At 43.3% G+C, this 23,274-nt stretch overlaps 1 protein-coding gene across 2 annotated transcripts in view; it reads left to right on the top strand.

The window, feature by feature from the left end:
* The window catches only part of LOC125458517 (E3 ubiquitin-protein ligase SH3RF2-like), a 70,509-nt gene that overhangs the window by 30,276 nt on the left and 16,959 nt on the right, over positions 1-23,274 (top strand). Inside the window, exons 3-8 of one of the 2 annotated variants that reach the window (XM_048543852.2) lie at positions 3,806-4,075; positions 4,859-4,954; positions 10,031-10,330; positions 16,162-16,265; positions 17,379-17,519; positions 20,408-20,604. In XM_048543852.2, the coding sequence (XP_048399809.1) occupies positions 3,806-4,075; positions 4,859-4,954; positions 10,031-10,330; positions 16,162-16,265; positions 17,379-17,519; positions 20,408-20,604 (1,108 nt within the window). The remainder of the gene's footprint in view (positions 1-3,805; positions 4,076-4,858; positions 4,955-10,030; positions 10,331-16,161; positions 16,266-17,378; positions 17,520-20,407; positions 20,605-23,274) is intronic. The other variant, XM_048543855.2, reaches the window with a different exon arrangement.

Raw genomic sequence — 23,274 nt, forward strand, 5'->3', positions numbered from 1 at the left:
CATCCACATCCAGAAGATCATCAACTGCCATTTACGCCACCTCCAGCGAGATGCCACCACCAGACACATATTCTCCATTCTTCCCTGTTCCGCCTCTGCAGGACCATTCCCTCCGGGACACCCTAGCCCACTTTTCCTTTACCCCCAACACCTCCCCACAGCTCCACAGCACCTTCCCCTGTAACCATCAAAGGTGTAACACCTACCCATTTACCCCCTCCTTCCCCAGTATCTAACGGCGCAAACAGACCTTCCAGATGAAGCAACACTTCCCTGCACTTCTCAGAATCTAGTGTACTGCATTTGCTGGTCACGGTGTGGTCTCCTCTATATTGGGGAAATGAAGCGTAGCCTGGGTGACTGCTTTGCAGAGCATCTACATTCTGCTCACAAATAGGACCTGAAGCTATCTGCTCCCTGCCAATTTAACACACCACCCTGTCCTTGGCCAACATCCCTGTGACTGGCTTGCTGCAGTGTTTCAGCGAAGTTCAACACAAGCTGGAACAACAACACCACATTTTTCACTTGGGGACCCTGCAGCCCTCTGGACTCAATATCGAGCTCCATCATTTTAGGGCCTAAACTCTTCCATCCCTTATCCCCCCACGCCACGCACCAGACCTTGTTATCACACGGCCTGCCAGTACACACTACCTATTGTTAGTCACTAACAGTCGCCGCTAACAACTATTCACCCTCCTAACCAGATCATTATCAACTCCTTTGTCTGTCCAATTGTCCCTCTCTCTCTTTAGACTCTATCCTTTCATTTACTCCCTACCCCATCCCCCTCCCTATTTTCTGTATATAAGCCAATGTTTTCCCAGCTCCTGAGATAGCAGGAACTGCAGATGTTGGAGAATCTGAGATAACATGGTGCAGAGATGGATGAACACAGCAGGTCAAGCAACATCAGAGGAGCAGGAAGGCTGATGTTTTGGGCCTAGATACTTCTTCAGAAATGGGGGAAGGGAAGGGAGTTCTGAAATAAATAGGAAAAGAGCAGAGGAGGATAGAAGATGGATAGAGGAGAATATAGGTGGAGAGGGGACAGACAGTCAAAGAGATGGGGGGTGGAACCAGTAGAGGTGAGTGTAGATGGGGAGGTGGGGTATGGACAGGTCAGTCCAGGGAGAATGGACAGGTCAAGGGGGCAGGATGAGGTTAGTAGGTTGGAGATGGGGTGGGGCTTGGAGTGGGAGGAGGGGATAGGTGGGAGGCAGGACAGGCTAGGGAGGCAGGGACGAGCTGGGCTGGTTTTGGGATGCGGTAGGGGGAGGGGAGATTTTGAAGCTGGTGAAATCCACATTGATACCATTGGGCTGCAGGGTTCCCAAGCAGCAGAATATGAGTAGCTGTTCCTGCAACCTTCGGGTGGCATCATTGTGGCACTGCAGGAGGCCGAGGATGGACATGTCGTCTGAGGAATGGGAAGGGGAGTTGAAATGGTTCGCGCTGGGAGGTGCAGTTGTTTAGTGCAAACCGAGCATAGGTGTTCTGCAAAGTGGTCCCCAAGCCTCCGCTTGGTTTCCTCGATGTTGAGAAGGCCACATTGGCAGATGTACAGGTGAACATCTGCTTGATGTGGAAAGCCTTCTTGGGGTCTGGGATGGGGGTGAGGGAGGAGGTGTGAGGGCAGGTGTAGCACTTCCTACGGTTGCAGGGGAAGATGCCAGGTGTGGTGGGGCTGGAGGGGAGTGTTGAGTGGACAAGGGAATCACGGAGAAAGTGGTCCCTCCGAAAAGCAGATAAGGGTGGGGAGGGAAAAATGCCATTAATGGTGGGGTCGGATTGCAGATGGCAGAAGTGTCGGAGGATGATGCATTGGATCTGGAGGTTGATGGGGTGGTACATGAGAATGAGGGGGTTTCTATTTTGGTTGTTATTGCGGGGAGTAGGTGTGAGGGATTAGTTGCGGGAAATGCGGGAGACACAATCGAGGGCATTCTCGACCACTGAGCGGGGGGAAGTTGCGGTCCTTGAAAAATGAGATGTACGGAGGTGGAATGCCTCTTCCTGGGAGCAGATGCGAAGCAATTGGGAATAAGGGATGGTATTTTTGCGGGAAGGTGGATGGGACTTCTACAGACAAAGGGGGTGGCCATGGATACCCACATGGGCCAAAGCTATGCCTGCCTCTTTGCAGGTTACATGGAACAATCCCTCTTCCATACCTACACTGGCCCTCAACCCCACCTCTTCCTCCATTACATTGATGACTGTATCGGCGCTGCCTAGTGCTCCCACGAGGAGCTCGAACAGTTCATCCACTTCACCAACACCTTCCACCCCAACTTTAAGTTCACTTGGAACCTCTCTAATACCTCTCTCTCCTTCCTGGACCTCTCTGTCTCCACCTCTGGCAACCACCTAGAAACCAATATCCATTTCAAGCCCACCGACTCCCACAGCTACTTAGAATACACCTCCTCCCACCCACCTTCCTGCAAAAATGCCATCCCCTATTCCCCACGCACCCACCTCCGTCACCTGTCCTTCCTTCCACCTATCCTGTCTTCCCACCCCAAGCCCCACCCTCATCTCCAAGCAACTAACCTCATTCTGCCCCCTTGACCAGTTCGTCTTGCCTGGACTGACCTATCCCCTCGCTGCCTCCTCACCTACACTCACCTCCATCCCCGCCTGTTTGACCTGTCTGCCTCCTTTCCACCTATCTTCTCCTTTATTCATCTTCTGTCCGCCTCCCCCCTCTCCCTACTTATTTCAGAACCTCCTTCCCCTCCCCCATTTCTGAAGAAGGATCTGGGCCCAAAACATCAGCCTTCCTACTCTTCTGATGCTGCTTGGCCTGTTGTGTTCATCCAGACTTGCACCTTGTTTTCCCAGCTACCATCAGTTCTGAGGAAGGGCTGCCGGACCTGAAAAGTTAACTCTGATTTTTTCTTCATAGATGCTGCCAGACTTGCTGAGCTTTACCAACATCTTTTGTTTTGAACGTAGCCAGTGTGATGGATTAAGACAGGTTTCTAATGCAATTTTTGAACTAAGAAATTATGCTAACGATCCTGGAAATGCACAGTGCATCGGATGTACTTTACATTATAAATTATTCAGTCGCTACTGTTGATTTTCAGGGAAATGGCACTCAAGGAATGGCTGCTAATAGAAACTCCACATCTTCATGTTTATTTTGAACTCTATATTATGCGATCACTGCATGTTCCCCATAGTTGGGGGGGAATCTTGCTGTGCAATTGTAGGACTGCACCTGGAATGTTCAGTGATATTGCTCAGATACAGTATCATCATAAAGTTGGTAATTTAATTAAATCACAGTTTGCCGAGGGAGACCCTCAAGTATTTGTTACTAATATAACTTAAACTCATCTCCTGCCTTATTAAAAGAGCTATTGGATAAAAATTCTCTTGAAAGCTCAGTCAAATTCTGACTTGGGTTTGCTCAGACCTACTGCTGCTCCACCAGTATAACTTTGTTCGATGTCAAAGGCTCCAAATGTAGGATGAGAGTCCACGTTCCATGCTTCTTTTTTAGTCAATCGACTTGTTTTACACACTTGGTCGACAAACTGTTATAAATGTACATTTCACAATCCTTGTGGAGTCAGCCAGAGTCAATCATGCTTAGTTCTACAATGATGGGCCTGGGGCTGTTCCCCAGCTGGTGAGATTGAGGGTTTGGGTAGGAAGAATGTTTCATTAGACAGTAAGACAGCAGTTTAGAGATGGATGCTTTCTTACATTAAATCCCTCAGCTGTGTGATATTGCTTTTAGCATTGCTAACTCTCAAATCCCATCAGCTGAAGTTGTTGGTCATTGCAGGTACCATGTGCGAGAGCATTGTACACGTATGGAGGCCAGAAGCCAGGAGACCTCAGCTTTAAAAAGGGTGACGTCATCCTTCTACGTAGGCAAGTGGATGAGAATTGGTATTATGGCGAAATCAATGGAGTTTGCGGAATTTTCCCTCTCAATTTTGTTCAGGTTATCCATCATTTACCTCAGCCCCCACCACTTTGCAAAGCTCTTTATGACTTTAACCTGAAAGAAAAAGACAAGGAAGCCAACAAGGATCTCCTGCCATTCCTCAAGGTACTGTCAACATCAATTTTGCAAATCATTAAGAGACTGTATGGCAATGGGAATAGCTTAAACCTCAACAATATCCATGTACTAAAACATCAATGGGAACTAATAATATGTGACCATTTAAAACCTTTAAAGAGGTAGCTTCAGTTGAAACAATGAAGATGACATTGCCTTTAGTGATACCAGCAAAAGGATAATAGTGAGTGAATAACTTACAGCCCTTTTCATTGACTCTGCTATGTTTCCTTCTATTAAATGATTTGAATTACTTTTGTATGTGCAGACAATGTTATGACTCTGCTTGGCAGTTAGTCTGCTATGGGCCAGCAAGCTACACACACAAAAAAGCAAGCTACACACACAAAAAAATCTCTTTTCTGTGGTGTCTAATCCATAACTAACAATACAGTTTTAAATAAGCTAACCCACAGAGTTAATAAATCCCTGATGATCAATTAATTATTAGACTCCTGTCATGAGGATGACGATTATGAGGTCACAAAATGTTATTTTCTGGATTAGAATTTCAGGCACATCTTGCACATACGTATAATTTTAATCAGAGTAAATTCAGTATATACTATGGAGTTCAGCTATCACAGGGAATGTTCCTTCCCAGGGTATTATTATATTCATGCCTCAGTATTTGGATGCATGACTTATCAAACACGTTTGTTTTCTGGTGAGAGGACCTGCTGTCTGACATATCCTCACCACAAGTGCCTATAAGTTTGCTCAACTTTAAAGTCATTGTAGATTTAATGAAGTTTCAAACTTCTCTTTCAGAATGATATTCTAAAAGTGATCCGGAGAGTTGATGAAAACTGGGTGGAGGGCAAACTAGGAGACAAAGTAGGAATATTACCCATTTCATTTGTTGAGGTAGGTAACACTGGAAATTCTCTTCATAATTGGCTGCTTTTGTGTTTCCTTCATCAGTTCAGTCGTTCAGGAATATTATTTTCCTTTTTAAAGTGGACCAATGTTGGCATTTGTTAAGAAAAGTCCATGAACAAAGGTATCTATCCCCTTGATTCCCATTATCAGATAACTTGTGTATGAAAACATCGAAGTGAAAATTTACACACAGCTTTTTTAGTCACAAGAAAATGTTTGACAGGCACATCATTCACCTTACAATAAACAATTGGTGGAATGTCTTATAAAAGGCAGCTCCAAATTCATCTTTTTTAAAAACTGAACAACACCTTGTAACTTAGTTGTTCAAAAACTAACAAAGGGAGAAGAAGAAGTTTGAAAAAATTCTCGGCTTGTTGTTTTTCACAATTATAAGTAAGTCCAATTAAAAAAGCAGCATCCAGCCAACAAATACAATTAATATGGACTTCCAGAGTCCCATTCCTTTGTCAGGTGGAGTGAAGAGAAAGAGACAAGCACATAACTTATAGAGAGAGAAATGAAAAAAGTCATACAAATGGTTTGAGTGAAGTGTCAGCAGGCTGAATAATAAGTCTCAGCAGGTGATCAAAAGTGTCAGACAGTGTGAGCAAAGCATCAACAGCTGAATAGCAAGTAGTGGGATGATATGTAATCTGATTAATTGGTGCCGAGAGATCATTACAAAAAGTGAAAAGTAAGGTGGTGCTGGAAACAAATCAAATGGCTAGAATAATATGAAAGGTTTAAGTGTTGCATGCTGGGGGTATAAGCAAAGTGACAGGTAGTGCAAAACTGTACAAACTAATCAAGATAGAGAGATCATTGCAAGTTATCAAGGTGATGTGTGAAAACAGGACTGTAAGGAAGGTTTTACAGATAAGAACACTATGTTGAGTATATGTAACCTCATCATACTGCCCTGTATCTGTAAATTCTTCCTTACTGTCCTGTTTTGATGCCATTACCTTGATAACTTGTTATGATCTCTGTGTCTTGATTAGTTTGTACGGTTTTGGATTACTTGTTACTTTGGTTAGACTCTTGGCATGTGACTCTTATACCTAACATATTATTCCATTTTTTCTGAGGGAGGGTCTAGGCCTTCCTGCCCCTCTGATGCTGCTTGGCCTGCTGTGTTCATCCAGCTCTACACCTTGTTATCTCATATTATTCCAGCCATTTGGCTTGTTTCCAGAGCTACCTGATTTGTAATTTTTTATTTGTAATTACCCCTCGGCCTCAATTAATTGAATTATAGGTCATCCCTGCACTTGCTCTTCAGCTGTCGACACTTTATTCACACTGTCTGACCCTTTTGATCACCTACTGAGATTTCTTATTCAGCCTGATGACACTCCACTCACACCATTCTGATCATCTTTTCATCTTTCTTCCTCGAAGTTATGTGCCTGCATGCTTCTCTTCACTCCACCTTACAAAGGAGCAGCGTTTTGAAAGTTCATGATCTGAATTAAACCTATTGGACTATAACCTGGTGTCATGTGACTTCTGACCTTGTCCATCCCATCCCAACACCAGCACCTCCACATCACTGTTAATATAGAGCTGGATCTTATCCAGTCACCAAATTGCAGATTCATTTGATTCCTCTGTCTTTTAGTTATGTGATCATTTCCGCACACTTCACAATTTTACGGAACTATTTGGGGCTGTGGTGTGAAGCCCTGTTGAGACATGTACATTTTAAAGTTAAAGGGATATTATTTGCAATTTAATGTTTTTGTTTTACAGAGCAACCCAGTTTTCCATGAGTAACGTTTGTTTGACTACTCCTAAACAGGAAGGGATTGCTTTATTGAACTTTTTTCTCTAGTTCCTTCAGCATCAGGTTATACAATCTCGAGCAATGAATTGTGATTACAAACACACACATTAGGAGAATGAGTAGGCCCATCGAACCTGCTCTACCACTTGATAAGATCACAGCTGATCTAATTGTAGCCTCAACTCAAGTCTTTTGCTTACCCTTACCTTACACTTTAATTCCTTTGTTAATCAAGAGTCTTATCTAACTTTACCATAAGCATATTCAAACATCTGGCTTTCAGAACTTTCTGAGAAAGAGAATCCTGTCGATCAAAAACCCTCTGAGAGTAAAGGATGCCAGGTGATAGGATTTTCCTTCGTCGCTTCTTTCCATTCAAAGTGAAAGACCCTAATTTTTAAACTGCGTCCCCCTTGTATTTGCAAATCTCACAAGGAGAAAAGTCCTCTCATCATCTACCCTGTCAGGCCCCCCCAGGATCTCGTATGTTTCAATAGGATCACCTATCATTGCTGTAAAGTCCAATAGACACAGGCCCTACCTACCCGATATTTCCTCATAAGCTAACCCCTTCATCCGAGGAATCCGAGTTGGGTAAACCATTGTTGAATTACTGCTAATGCAACGATAGCTCAAATATTCTGATCAGGATCGGGAAACCTTATTTCTAAACCTGATCAGTTTTAAAAATTACCCACATACCTTGGATGTCTTCTGCACCAGGGATTCCTGGACAGGGACAACTTGTTACAAACTGATCCAGGAATCCAGGAGTCTAGTAGCAAAGGATGTTCCCTTTACAGCAGCTAGCGGGCCTTGTCCTGTGATTTGAACATCCAGCAGCACAATAAGGCATTTCAGTAGCTATTGCGAAAAGTTTACCTATGTCAGATAAGGTGCCACTTGGGTTGGGGAGGGTAGTTTGCCATGTGCCGCAGGTAGCCCCACAATGACATTAAGGAAGGAATTCCAGGATAGCGACAGTGAAGGAACAGCGATATATTTCCAAATATAGGGTGACAGGGGGACGTGGTTAGTAGCACGGTGGTTGAGGTGGGATACCAGGTATTCAGGATGCCTGTGTGCCAGATACAGGAATGAGTGATTTTGGTGAGTTAGTATTGGTTAGTGTTAGGTCCAGTGACAGGATAGGTGGTGGGGGTTTTTGGGGGATGCTGGAATGTGGCATCAGGACTGTTCTCAGGTAGGAGTGAGGGTCTTAGTCCAGCAGTGGCCAGGCCGGTTTGGAGTGGTGTTGTTGGGTTCTGGGATGTCAGCCGAGCTGCGGGGAAGAAGACAAGTCGATGATGGGTTTCGGGTCTGGAGGATTTGAGGTAGTGAGGGTGGAATCAAGCCAGGCTGTTGCGGGCGTGTGGGTGAACCTTAGTTATTGGGGGTCAAGGGGTCTGAAAGGATTGGGAACATACACTTGGTGAAGTCAGTTATGAGTCAGGTGTTCACTTTAATAGATGAAGCTAGAGTAGCCATTCTTGGATAACTATTAAGCTTAATTTTTATTCATTCGTGGGATGTGGGCGTTGCTGGCTGGCTAGCATAAATTGCCTGTCCCTGGATGTCTTTGAAAAGTTGGTGGAGAGCTGCCTTCTTGAACTGCTGCAAGTAGCCCCACTATGACATTAAAGAGGGAATTCCAGGATAGTGACCCAGTGACAGTGAAGGAACAGCGATATATTTCCATATCAGGATGGTGAGTGGCTTGGAGGGGAAGTTGCAAGTGGTGATGTATCTGCTGCCCTTGTACTTCTAGATAGAAACTGTTGTTCATTTGGAAGGTGCTATCTGAGGATCTTTGGTGAATTTTTGCATTGCAACTTGTAGATAGTACACACTGCTGTTACTCAGCATCAATGGTAGAATGAGTGGGTGTGCTGCTAATCAAGCGGGTTGCTTTGTTCTGAACAATGTCAAATTTCTTGAGTATTGTTGGAGCTGCACCCATCCAGGCAAGTGGGGAGCACTCCATCACATTCCTGACTTGTGTCTTGCAAATGGTGGACAGGCCTTGGGAGGCAGGCGGTGTCATAGAGTCCCTACAGTGTGGAGACAGGCCATTCAGTCCAACAAGTCCTCACTGCCCTCCCAAGATCCCTGCATCTCTCATTTTTTACCTACCTCACCTGGACATCCCTGGATACTATGGACAGTTTAGTATGGCCAATCCATCTACCCTGCACATCTTCGGACTGTGGGAGGAAACCGGAACGCCCAGCGGAAACCCATGCAGACACGGGGAGAATCTGCAAACTCCACGCAGACAGTCGCCTGAGGGAGGAATCAAACCTGGGTCCATGATGCTGTGAGGCAGCAGTGGTAATCACTGAGCCACTATGTTGCCCTTGTTACAGTATTCCTAGCCTCTGACCTGCTCTTGTTGCCACTGTGAGTCAGAGTTAGAAGTCTCCCAACTCTCCACCTTTAATGGACCCTTTTGGACGGTCCCAGATGTGGGAGAATTGCGCACTGGAAAAGTTAATTTCCTTGCTGATTCCTATAGAGCCAGCCACACTGGGGATTCCATATAGTTCCAACAGACAACTCCAGTACTGCTCCAACAATTCTCTGGCTATTGGAGTATCTGGTCCATTATATTATTTCTCAAATAAGGAAACTTACCATGCCATATTGATTTAAATTTATAGAGTAGTGGGGCAACTCACAAGAGTTGCGATGTTGTATGCAACAGAGCAGAGCGACATTCTTCTGTACTTTAAATATTCAGCCAGAGGGCTCGAAGTACATGTTAATCATTCGATGTACATATCAATTTCCTGTCTACCTTATTATTACAGAGGTAATATTAAAATAGTAATAGCCTTGCCAAAATAGCCAAGAGAGAAATTTAATGCAAGTGAATATAATATTTGCATGTAACTCATACCACAGTTCTCACTCTGAGCTACATGCAAAGACTAGATGCCTCCTTAGAGGGATTATGGGCAAGTGATAGGAGGAGTCTTCTTGAAACTGAGGTGAAGCATCTCATCATCTGTTTGGTCAGCTTTGTTGACAAATTGTTTGGAGAAAGTTATCTAGATATAGTAGATAACTTTGCCGTGATTTGATATCTAGGAACCAAAAAAGAAAGAGGTGAAAACATATTTTCTTTTACAGAAAGAAGCACGTTAGAATGAATGAATGTAAATGAATTTCTAAAAATATGATCTAAATGACACATTAATTTTGCTGGTTGTACTGCAAAGTACGCGGGTAAAAATAATTCACCCAATTCTTCCTTTCTCTGTTTCCTACAGATGAACTCAACAGCAAAGCAGTTATTAGCAACCAAAAGGTCAGATGTGAAAGATGGCAAATGCCAAAGCAGTGCAGCATTGGCTAATTCTAGCACAACGTTCAAACGCACAGAGACAGGGAGGGTGGCTGTTAAAGAGACACGCCACACAAGTACGATGAATATGGTAAACAGATTCTCCCACCCATCTCCATCCCACCAGCCATTGCAAATCAGTTCACCGGTGCTGATTAGCTCCAGTAACCCAGCAGTCGTAGCCCAGCTTGCAGAAAGAAGGAGTCCATCCAGTCCCACCAGCAAGGTATCACTTCTGCTTTATCTCAAAACACTTGGTGCCAATATCAGGAAGGTGTCTGTTCTAAAATCCTGTGGTTGTGTAAAGCAAGATTGGATCTAATTAAACTGTGGTAGGATGTTTACTGCAGATCGCTGCAGCCCTTAATTTTATCAGAGTTAAATAGAGCACTCCATATAGGCAAGGGAATCTGTCTGAGTGCAGACTCACTACCCATACCCCTCTCCCATTGCCACACACAATGGGAACAAGGGCAAGGATCCCAGAATCAGCTGCTGCCTACCAATTTTAAATAGCCCCAATCCAGTCTAAGATGGACAGAGGGATGAACGTCCAGGACAATGACTCTATTTGCTTTAGTCAAGCACATGCAGTAGTAAAAAGAAAGTTGTACTTATCAAGCACCTGTTACATCTCTCAGCAGTTTTTACTCTGACCCTCAGTCACAGTTCTCTGTTGTATAAGTGTAGCAGCCATTTTAGCTTAGTCAGACAGTCCAAACACAAATGCAATGATGCTTTGTTCTTCAAAGTTAAGAAAGTCAAACTATGAAAGTAATGTTGACTTGGATATTGTGCAAATCCTTGAAAGTATTAAAATAGAGCCTGTAACACCCACTGAAACAGTTTTAGTGCCTCGGGCTCCTTGAAGGTTTGCCCACTGGTATTGCCAGGGGGAAGTAACCTTCAAACATGACTGTCTACACTCAGTAAACCAGCAGAGACTTCTTTGCTGCCATTGTGACTATCTCCTGCCCTATTCTAATTTTCTTGAGAAAGTTAGTGGTGGTTTGTCTCCTTCTTTGGCCTCTGCTGTCCTTGTATGGGTGGTGCTGCCACAATGTGATAGTGAGGGAGTCCTGGAATTCTCCCTTTGCCCAATGAAGGATTGGCAAGAAATGCCTATGTCAATAAAGCATGTGACTATGAAGGAATTGGAACTGATGATGTTTCTGTGACCTTGTTACTATTGTTCTCAATGGTGGAAGTTGGTGACTGTGCAGGGGGTGTTCCAGTAGCTTTTAATTTGTCTGACAAACAGTATTGAATGAGAAGAAATTCCATCCTCTTAGATATTGGGATAGCTGGAGTTATTGACTGCCCGCTAGGAGGTGACTAGAATGGCCCAAGTCTTGTTTTCTACTGAAATTGCAAACTGCTTTAGTTTCAACATTTGTTGAGTTCACCCAATATAAAAATACTTCGATTTTTCAAAAATATACGGACACAGCAACGTCTTAACAAGAACATAGACTGGTCAAACTGCAGTATCCATTGGAAATCTTATAAGGCTAAGTTTAACTTAATCAGCTGCTCTTGCTGCTCCTTTCACTCTCTAATCTTCGATGGCTGCTGCTTCAATAAGGCCATGAGATATTTGAGCTGAAGCAAGCCATTCAGCCCATCGAGACTATTGCACATTCAATGAATTCATGGCTGATCTGACGGTCCACAGCTCTACTTGCTACCATAACCCTAGACACCCTTACAGGTTAGAGAGCTCTCTGTCTCAGTCATGAATACACGTAACAATCCTACCTTAACAGCCCTCTGTGGTAAAGAGTTTCACAGATTCAAAGCTCTTTGAGAGAAGAAATCCCTTCTCATTTCTGTCTTAAATGTGCAACCTTTAGTCGGATGCTGTCTGATCCTTGACTCTCCCACAAGGAGAAACAACATTTCCGCATCTAAGAATGGTCCAGACATTTACTTCAAGAACAGACAGCTTTATGAAATGATATAAAACAGTATCTTATGATATGTTTTGGATTGTAATCTCCTGGAACAAATGTGTAGAGTGTGCTGCTGGTCCAACCAAAGCCCCCACCAGGTTTGTATTGCTAACCATCACGAATTGGATTTCCTAACCAAATCAGGCTGGGGAGCCATAGAGATTACAACATACAACTGCACCTCCCAGTCGCCAACCATTTCCACTCCCCCTCCCATTCTCTTGATGACATGTCCATCATGGGCCTCCTGCACTGCCACAATGATGCCACCCGAAGGTTGCAGGAACAGCAACTCATATTCCGCCTGGGAACCCTGCAGCCCAATGGTATCAATGTGGACTTCACCAGTTTCAAAATCTCCCCTTCCCCCACTGCATCCCTAAACCAGCCCAGTTCATCCCCTCCCCCCACTGCACCACACAACCAGCCCAGCTCTTCCCCCCCACCCACTGCATCCCAAAACCAGTCCAACCTGTCTCTGCCTCCCTAACCGGTTCTTCCTCTCACCCATCCCTTCCTCCCACCCCCAGCCGCACCCCCAGCTACCTACTAACCTCATCCCACCTCCTTGACCTGTCCGTCTTCCCTGGACTGACCTATCCCCTCCCTACCTCCCCACCTACACCCTCTCCACCTATCTTCTTTGCTCTCCATCTTCGGTCCGCCTCCCCCTCTCTCCCTATTTATTCCAGTTCCCTCCCCCCATCCCCCTCTCTGATGAAGGGTCTAGGCCCGAAACGTCAGCTTTTGTGCTCCTGAGATGCTGCTTGGCCTGCTGTGTTCATCCAGCCTCACATTTTATCATCTGGGGAGCCATAGAGCCTGTTTGGTGTTATGGTGTATATCGTGCTGAAAGAATCAGAAATGGTTAATACTGAGTGACATTAGTACATCCATTACAATGATGTCTTACAGACTACTGGACAGGAAAGCTTAGGATTTTAGGGATGAAACTCTGCCTTACTCCCTGGTCTAGCCGAACTGTGACTGCAGACCAACAGTAATATAGTTGACTGTTAGTTCAAGGTCAATTGTAGATAGGCCAATAATGTTGCCTTTTTCCATTACCACCAGTATCTCATGAAAGAATAAAGATAGAACTACTTGTGTGGTGTTCTTTTTCACAAACACCTATATTTATATAAAGTTTAAACAATGACACATTTTAAAGTGCTAGGTTTCACTTGTCACTTAGTCAATGGACATCCAATGGTTTTGCAGCTTACTCTTCCCCCTGAATTTTTATGCCTCTGGATGCATTTCTGTGGGAGCCATTGGCATCACCAAAACTTCAGATTGATGTGTTTTGCTGCACCAAGGAGGTGACAGGAGCCCTGTATGTGAGAGACGACCTCACAGCCTTCTCTCTAAGCAGAGTGGTGCAGAGAAACTGGGCACATGGTTTGTTCCCAGAATCACACACTACCTGGAGGCCTGGCAGCAGCCACCCTGTTTTATCCTATGCCGGTAAGTTGTATACATCATATTCTAGCCCACAATGTGACTGTCCTGCAGTGGAGCCCAGTTACTCTACTCATGACTCCTTTCTGTGTCTTGTCCACATGTGGGCAGTTCTCATGCAATGTGAATAATGTGGCTATCAAGAACATCATGAAAATATCAGCTCTCTAAAACTATCGTTTAATGCCTCACGATCATGCTTCACAGTCTGTCTGCTAGCAAGTGGCATATTTAGCCCAATGTTTTGTTTTCAAGGGCATGTAGGTGTAACGTCTAAAAATATGTGAGGTGAATAGCAGACTCTTCAGCTTCATGCATAAACACGTTTGATAAAACTCTAAATCAAATAGATTTTCAGCTGTGATTGTAACAGATGCGATATACATCAGTCATCATTTAGACTATGTTACTGTTAGAGGAATAAGCTGAATGGACAGTATCAGATTGGCTTCACCTCCACATCTGGGTTTGTTACAGTAAAAACTGTTCCACCAGTTTTTGAAATCTTTTTCCTTAAGCAATATCAAAGAAAAGTTCCTTTTAAAATAAGACCTGCATTTACAGAATACCTTTCCATGTCTGTCATAGAATTGTCAAAACACTTCGCACAATGAGTCACTTTGAAGTGCAGTAACTTGTTGTTTAGCAAACAGAGCGAAAATACTTTTCACGCGGCAAGTTTGCACAAGCAGCATTGAGGTGAATGATCAGTAAATCTCTTTGATGGTGTCAGTCAAGGGAGGATTATTGGCCCGGATACCAAGAAGACTGTGAGCCCTGCTGTAACTAATGTCATACAGTACTCTATCTCACCTGAACAGAATCCATCTTAACAGTTCAACCAAAGACAATGCAGCATTCGTTTAGTAATGCATTGATGAGGCAACTTAAATTGTGCATTCAAGCTCTAGAGTGGGATGAGTTGGCACTGTTTACTAGGGTAGTGCACTGGAATTCAAGCCCCAGTACCCCTAGAGTTGTCACTAATATGAAAATTTGATTAAACCAAATTGCCCAATTCTACCTGATGCAGGTTAAAAGAATATGCACGGTGAGTTTTTTTAATTAATGAGAAAATGATATTAATTACTATAAATCTGTTTTCAATTGGCCTAGTGGTGTCATCACTCGAGGATTAATCCAGAGACACAGGTAATGTCCTGGGGACTGGGGTTCAAATCCCACCAGGGCAGATGGTAGAATTTGAATTCAGTAAAAAAAAATCTGTAAATGCAAGCCTAATGATGATCATGAATCCATTGCTGATGTTGGAAAGACCCATCTGCTTCACTAATGTCCTTCAGGAAAGAAACTGCCATCCTTACCTGGTCTAGAGCTCATAATGTGGTTGACATTTAAACTAACCTCTGGGTAATTAGTGACAGACAATAAATGCTGGCCTGGCGAGGAACACCCTCTTTCTGTAAATGAATAAAAAGGGCAAGAAATAAACATAGAACTGCCAACTTATAACTTCTCTAAATTTTAAATTCTACCCTTTTTAACAATTGCCACGTACATAAAAAGAGACAAGGTGCAAGTGTTATAGGTGGGCAAGACAAGAAATGTCAGCAAAGCACAGTTCTGGTACCAACAGTTCAGAACTGAACTGAGGAAGCGTCACTGGACCTGAAACATCAGCTCTGCTTTCTCTCCACAGATGCTGACAGACCTGCTGAGTTTTTCCGTCAATTTCTGTTTTTCTTTCTGATTTCCAGCATCCACAGTGCTTTCTTTTGTTATTCAGAGTTAAGCTGGACAATTTTTTTGCTTGACAAGGGAATCTAGAGCTGTCAGGGTTTAGGATGGTTTGTTGTGTTGTGGCTACAGTCAGATCAACCGTGATCTTACTGAAGAGGCTCAAGAGGCTGAATGACGAGTTCCTGCTCTGATTCTTTATTATGTACTTCTTATTCATAAGGAAAGCGTCAGAGATGAGGGAATGCAAGTATGTAGATGAATTGGAGAAACTGAAGCTGTTCTTGCAAGAGGAGAAGATTGACAGAGGTTTTGATAGACATGTTCAAATTCAAAAAGGGTCTGGACTGAATAGAGAGGGAAAAGCTGTTGCGGGAAGCAATAGCATCAAAAAATAGAGGACTCAGATTTCAGATTAAGAGATAACAAAGTGTAGAGCTGGATGAACACAGCAGGCCAAGCAGCATCTTAGGAGTACAAAAGCTGACGTTTCGGGCTAGGCCGAAGGGTCATCAGAAGGGTCTAGGCCTGAAACGGCAGCTTTTGTGCTCCTGAGGTGCTGCTTGGCCTGCTGTGTTCATCCAGCTCCACACCTTGTTGTCTCTCTCACAGGTTTGAGATGGTTGGCAAACAACACAATGTTGACATGAAGGGAAAAGTTTTCATGCAGTGAGTGGTTAGGATCTGGAAAGCACTCTCTGAGAGTGTGGTATATACGGGTTGAATCATGGCTTTCCAAAAGGCATTAGAAAGCTATCTAAAGATTTGCAAGGCTCCAGGAAACAGAGGGGAGTATGGTGAGCTGAGTTGTAGTTGGAGAGGATCTCAGACATGATGAACACCTCTGTGCTGTAACCATTCTATGATTCTATAAATTGAGCATGGTTTATGGTGCAGGTGTCAGGAAGCATCGCAACTGTAGCTGAAACTAGTTTTCTTTTCACAGATTAAACATAATCCTTCTGAAGCTGGTGTGGCCAGTTCAGGTATTAATGATGCCAATTCATCGTTTAATACTGAAATTCTACGTTCAAAACCACAAGTACCTGTGTAAGTACCAGTAGTGTAACTGTACTGAATACCTGACATGTTTAAAGCAATATCTGTGAAACCATGACCACAGAGAGTTAACACCATTCACTGGGCTTGACAGAGCCATGAGACTTTGTAATACAGATTCAGATATCAGATTCACTACTCACCGTTGCAATGTCTTTGATTTTTGGATATTCTTTTCTTCCCTGCCTCACCCCGATGAACGTATAACATTGAAGACATGGTCTAAGCTAAACTTGCACATAATGTGTTCTTGAAACAGAAGAAACTTTCATGCTCTGTACAAAGTCTGCTGTGGATTGCTGCCTCTCTCAACCTTTTTTTTCCTCTCAGACGTTTGGCTGTTGATAATAAGCTATGTCTTTTTATTAATGAAAATGTGACCCCAAGGGCAGTAGACCAGGATTATGAATTGGATGACTCAAGACTTATCTCCAACCAGTAGTCCCATTTTGAAAGCTAAGCAGTCAGGGAGATCATGTTTTTGGAGCATGTCCATGAATGGAAACTCCGAAGAAGTAAAAGAGCAACCCATTATCGAGCAACCCGCTGTCTTCTACATCCACTTCCACTGAGGTGCTTATTGGTGCTCCTGTAATACTGCAGGCCTCTGCAGGTATCTGGCCCTGACTTTGAATATCACATCAGGGTCAGGAGCAAGGGGCAGTGAAAAAGCACATTTCTTACTATGATGGGGCAGTGGAACTGAGGAGATCTGATTTCTTGCATGTTAGAGTCACAGAATCAATGTGTAAGACATGAGGCCTTTTTGCCCATCAGGTCTGCTCAGATGTTTTGCAAAGCAATGTCATTGGTCCCATTCCCACTACCACCACCCATGCCCCAGGGCTTTCCATACAGCACCAGTTTTACCTCTTGGAATGTATTTGGAATTCCTGTGCAAGGCTACTATTCAACTTGTTTCCACCACCTTATCATGCATTCTATTTCATAACAACTCATTATGTAAGAAAGGCTTTTCCTTATGTTGCTATGGGTTTTTTTGCCGATCACGTTAAACATGTGCTCATTCCCAGAAAATTATCTAACTGTCGCTGACTAATTATCTCCTCCATGAAGTGTTAATTCATTCTCATCTCCAATCAGTAGATCAGAAGAAGCACAGGCACGGACCGGGGATGCGTTTCACGTTTATGGGATGTCGTCAGATGGCTGGATCAGAGGGATGTCAATGCAAATGAACAAAGCTGAGAGCCTGACCAATAGTTACAATGAATCGGGTAGGAGGTAATTAAGAAATCATGTAATTCATGTATCCGTCAAATATACGTAGCCATGTAGCTTGCAAGGTACTGCACTGGCCTTGTTCCTGTTTAAATACTGTGGTCATGAAATTTTTTTTAAGAAAATCACAAATTGGAAGAACTGACTACACACGATGACTACACACGGAATGCTTCTTTTGCCAGCTGGTTTTATTGGTAAGAAAGATCTGTGAATAGTGAGAACTTGTGATAAGTAAAAACAATGAGAAATATATGTTTAAAACTGTATCTTCTATCTTAACTTTGAGGAGTAAAATCTGCCTTTAACTAGCAGAAATGTTTTTTTTCAGAGTCTGCCATTTTTATGGGGCATGACTGTTTAAAATTGGCAATACCAAAATAATTGTGCTTTTTACAGTCTCTACTTCTGCAATTGTTCAAAGATCATTCGACCTTATTCATTATTCATAAATGTTCTTGATAAACAAGGGGGTGAAAGATCAACGGAGTAGGTGGGAATGTGGCATAATCAGAGCAGTCAATGTTGAATAGTGAAGCTGAGTGGCCTACCCCTGCTCCGAATTGCTGTGTTGTGTCCTCGGTCTGGCTTGGTGGTCTGAAGTGGTCTCCCAGCCTCATGATTCTCAAGGTGAAGCTCAGCGCGATCTAGAGCTAGGGCCCAGTGTGGCCTGGAAGCTAGGTAGCAGTGTGACCTGTTGTTCTGAATCTACAATGCTGAGCAATTTATTTGTCTAGGATCATGTAACTAAAGAAGCTGTGCCTAGGTATCTTCGTGAGTGGCGACGTATAAATCTTTCACCATACTCATTGAGTATATGTGATATTAAAGGCTAATTCTAATTCTAATTCTTCACCTAAGGAAAATCCACACAATCTAGCAATTCAAATTCAATTGCATCAGTATAACTGTATTTACTTTCTTTGTCTGACAGTTCTTTCAGTATACTATCCATGCTGGGGTAAAGGCATGGAAGGACAGTGGAATTTCCATTTTCTACCAGAGTGGGTACTTCTGCTAAATCCCAACTGATGTTATTGCAGTAAAACAGGAACAGCTTCAAGGAAATTCCCCTTGTATTCTATTCTTTAAACCGTTCATAAATGCCACTGTTTATGCATTTATATATAATGAAAAAGACTCAATTCAACTTCCCCTACAGTTCTTAATAACTCTCAGTTATGGAAATTAGGTGCTCTCTCCCTCATTCTGATGTTAACTGTAGACCATATGCATCATGTAAAGACCTGTAACTTTGAAGTTTTTTGTATTTTTAAATTCTGCACTGAAAGTCCTGTGTACACAGCTGCTGGTTGAAGCAGTAGTGAAAGCCCAGATGGCAGGCCAGGTTGAATCAAGACATGTGTACAAATGGAGTTTTGGCTGCTGAGAATTAGCTGATCGGTCTATGGACTAGTGACCAGTTACTGGTAACAAAGGCCTTCTGCCTGTCAGCAACTCTATTATAGGGTCTCAGGCAGCTCAGTAGCTTTGGGATGTGAAAGTTTTGGCAAAAACTATCAGGCCTTTGGAGATTAAACTGTTTCTGCTCTGCAGTAGAAAGTACCCAACGCCTGAAGATAGCTAGTTTATTTCCTGTCAACAGTTGCTGTAAGCTGTGACTTTTAGTTGATAAATCAAATACCAATTAAAATGTGAGCAAGTCACCCTGTACCCCCTACAAATAACTGAAAGTATCTGAAGAAGTAAAATCAAGAAGCAGTGTTCTAATAAGCACAAAGATCATCTCAGCAAATGCTACGGGCAGGGACCACTGAACTGCCTTCCCAATCTTTTACTCGCCGTATTAAACCCTTTTTTTCTCTCTGTGTCTGCATGTGTATATAGAGGGGACGTTTAGTGGGGGAGGGGTGTTATAATTTGAACCAGTAGAATTATAAGCAGACTGTTCATATTGTTTACATACGGCCAGAGTCTATTTGCTTGTAATAAATAGTCATTCTTGTTAAGTACAGAAACTGGGTCCATGTTTTCTGTCAACCTAAAAGACTGGTAAATTGTGCAATTTGGTATACTTTTAAAATAAAACCTTAATTTCTGTGATGACTCCAGAAGTATTGGATCTCAATTTCCAGCTTACCACTGCAGTATCATAGTACTCACAAGATGAAGGATGAGCAGATAATTTAGATGAAAATTTATAATACCAACTTTATGAAAGATCACAGTAGATTGTCTTAATCTGTACAGGCTTTATTGTGGCCTGTTATGTTTACGGTTATGATATTAATGGGAAGGTTGGGAAGAGCAAGCAAAAACCCCAATGGGGCGAGCAAGGCCTGCAGTAGAGAGGACCTGCCAAATTCAGTGGCAGGACCCACTCAGTATCACTTTTACAATCTGTTTCTGGTCTTGCAACCAACCAAATAGACAGGCCTATCCAACAGCTGGGAGGGAAAACTGGCAGCAGAAGATCCTAGCTGGACAACCATGAGGATTTGCCTCAGAAAGATGGACTGCGAGACAGGGAGACAGAGAGAGAGACTGGGCTGATGCTCCTGCTCCTTCCGTGGCTGAGTGGTGTGAATGGAAAGGAAATTTGTTTATGGGACTCATACTTTGCATCTCCTTTTCAGTGTCAGTTTCCCAACTTTTGGAATCAGTCATTTTTTAAAATCAGGCTCCCAACTGGATGATGGGATGCCAATGTAAATATGTTGTTTGTATCTGCTTCTGCACATTGCCTGCCACCAGCAGGTAGACATTGGCCCTGAAGGTGGCTTGTTATAGATGTCTCTCTCATTTTAAGTACCAAGTCCTTCTCACCCAATATTGGGGGGGGGGGGGGGAGAGGGGGTGGTTGCAATGGTTCAGTGTAAAATCAATGAGCTTTCGGTGGGACCGACTTAAAAAAAATGATTGTGTTGCAGGAACACTTGTGGACTCCCCGATCAGAGAGCTTCTGATGGTTTGTCAGTATCGGCAAATGCTCAAGAAAGAGGAACTAAAGGTGAGGCCAGTATGAACTTGCAGGCAAGCCCCAGCGGCAGGCATGTGGCTGTGACATCACCACCTGTTCCGTCAGGGGCGACAATAGCAAGACGTATCTCTGGGTCTAGTTACAGGGGTAAGTTTGTTAATTTATTGTATATGAGAGTCTAATTCTGAAGGAATCTGCCGAATGTAACTGCAGCCTCCATCTGCTGTGGCTGAAATTTGATCCAGGGCTGCAGTCTATGCAAACCACAACCAGACATTTTTGTGGTCACATATTTTTCTCCCTATACTTTCTTCTTGGTTGTCTCCCTCGGTGACAATAGGAGAAGAAACACAGCGAATAAAAAGTATGCAAAAAGTGAGGAATGCTGGGATGTTTTTATTAAGTAGTAAAAGTTTCAGCAGTTGTTTAGATTGGCTTGCCTTTACAAAGTGCAGGTTTTGAAATGGGCCCAAGCAATGATAATTGCTGGCTTGATACTATTCTGCATCTCTGGGGAACGCTCGAGCTGTTTGTACAGTCACACAAGCCAAGTTGCAGTTTTCATATCACCACAAGTGGCTACTAATTAATACCCAGTATCTTAGATTAGTCTGTCAACCCAATATTAGTAAAACTGCCTGGTGATTGTCAGAGATAGTAGGAATCTCCGATGCTGGAGAATCTGAGATAACAAGGTGTAGAGCTAGATGAACACAGCAGGCCAAGCAGCATCACAGGAGCAGGAAGGCTGATGTTTTGGGTCCGCACCCTTCCTCAGATTTCTGAAGAAGGGTCCCATCCTGAATCATAAGCTTCCCTGCTCCTCTGGTGCTGCCGGCCCTTTGGTGATTGTCATATGGCTGTTTGCCATACTTGGCTGCATGCAAACTAGCTCCTACATTTCCTTTGCTCTTTCACTTCAAACAGACCTTATTGAGTGTAGAGTGCTCGGGACTGTCCTAAGATCATGAAAGGTGTCGCTGCTTTATGAATAGAAGTCTTTTTTTCTCACCCAGAACTACTGTCTCTGACTGTTCTGTCCTAAATTAGGGCGGCATGGTGGCTCAGTGGTTAGCACTGGAGCCTCACAGCGCCAGGGACCCAGGTTCAATTCCAGCCTCGGGTGACTGTTTGTGTGGAGTTTGTACATTCTCCCCGTGTCTGCATGGGTTTCCTCTGGGTGCTCCGGTTTCCTCCCACAGTCCAAAGATGTACAGACCAGGTGGATTGGCCATGCTAAATTGCCCGTAGTGTTCAGGGGTCTGTGGGTTATAGGGGACATGGGTCTGGGGGGGATGCTTCAAGGGGTGTTGTGGACTTGTTGGGCTGCAGAGCCCGTTTCCACACTGTAGAGAATATAGTCTAATCTAAATTACCAGTTTCTGTACTTCACTCTCTGCACAAGAATGTAAAGAATGGTCTGACCAGAGAATAGTCTGAATATAAGCCTTGAAAATGTGAACTCTGTCATTCGCTTGCATATCCTAGTATTCTTTCAGTTTGTCACGTTTTCTTACATATGATCTGCGCAATGTAACTAACAGATGTCCCAATGATATTTCAATCCCATTCAAAGGGGTGATTAGTCTGAACTAGGCATGTAAGGTACTCTGCATTCGAAACTGAGGCTATAGTTCCAGTATAGCAGTGAGGAACACCTTACTATCGGATATGATATCTTTCAGTTGAAGTGTTAAACTGAAGTCTGCCTACCTGCTCCACTGAATGTAAAATTAACCAGGACGCCGTTTCAAAGATGTTCCTCCTGATGTCCTGACCAATACCCTAATTTGAAGGTGTGGGAATAGAAAAAAGTTTGTTGAGAACAGGGGGAGTTATAACGGGGAACAGAAAGGATGGAGGTCAAAAAAATGTTCCAAAAATGGTTGGGGAACCCAGCATCCAGTAAGAGGGAGGAACTGGAGGAAACCAGTATCAGTAGGGAAGTGGTGTTGGGGAAATTGTTGGGACTAAAGGCCAATAAATCCTCAGGGCTCCACAATCTACATCCAAATTGTTAAGGAAGTGGCCCAAGAAATAATGGTTGCATTGGTGACCATCTTTCAAGATTCCATCAGCTCGGAACAGTTCCTATAGATTGAAGGATAGCTAATGTAACCCCACTATTTAAACAAAGAACTAGAGAGAAAAAAGGATGTAATAAGCTGGTTACCCTGACATCAGCAGTGGGGAAAATGCTGGAATTTATTATAAAAGATTGAATCAAAGAACACTTGGAAAACAGTGACAGGACGGGTGAGTCAGCATGGATTCATGAAAACAAAATTATGCTTCACAAATCTAATGAAATTTTTCAAGAATGTAATTAGGTGATAGATGCAGAGGTAATAACAGGGAACCAATGGATGTGGTTTACTTGGACTTATAGAACGCTTTCGATAAAGCCATAGAAATATGGAAGATATCAGCAGGAGTAGACCATACGATCCCTCGAGCCTGCTTCATCATTCAATATGATCATGGCTGATCATCAAGCTCAATATCCTAACTCTGTCCTCCACTCCTCACCCCCACCCCCTATATCCCTTGATTCCTTATGGTACAAGAGATAAATCTATCTCCTTCTTGAAATCACATAATGTTTTGGCCTTACCCATTTTCTCACCACTCCCTGGGTGAAGAAATTCTCTTCATCTCAATCCTAAAAGGGCGACTCCTTATCCTTAAACTATGACCCCTAGTTCTGGACTCCCTCACCATCAGGAGCACTCTTCATGCATCTAACCTGTCTAGTCTCATTAGAATTTTATAGGTTTCTGTGAGATCTCCCCTCATTCTTCTAAACTCTTGTGAATG

This window comes from Stegostoma tigrinum, chromosome 13 (genome assembly GCF_030684315.1).
Source record: "Stegostoma tigrinum isolate sSteTig4 chromosome 13, sSteTig4.hap1, whole genome shotgun sequence".
NCBI lineage: Eukaryota > Metazoa > Chordata > Chondrichthyes > Orectolobiformes > Stegostomatidae > Stegostoma > Stegostoma tigrinum.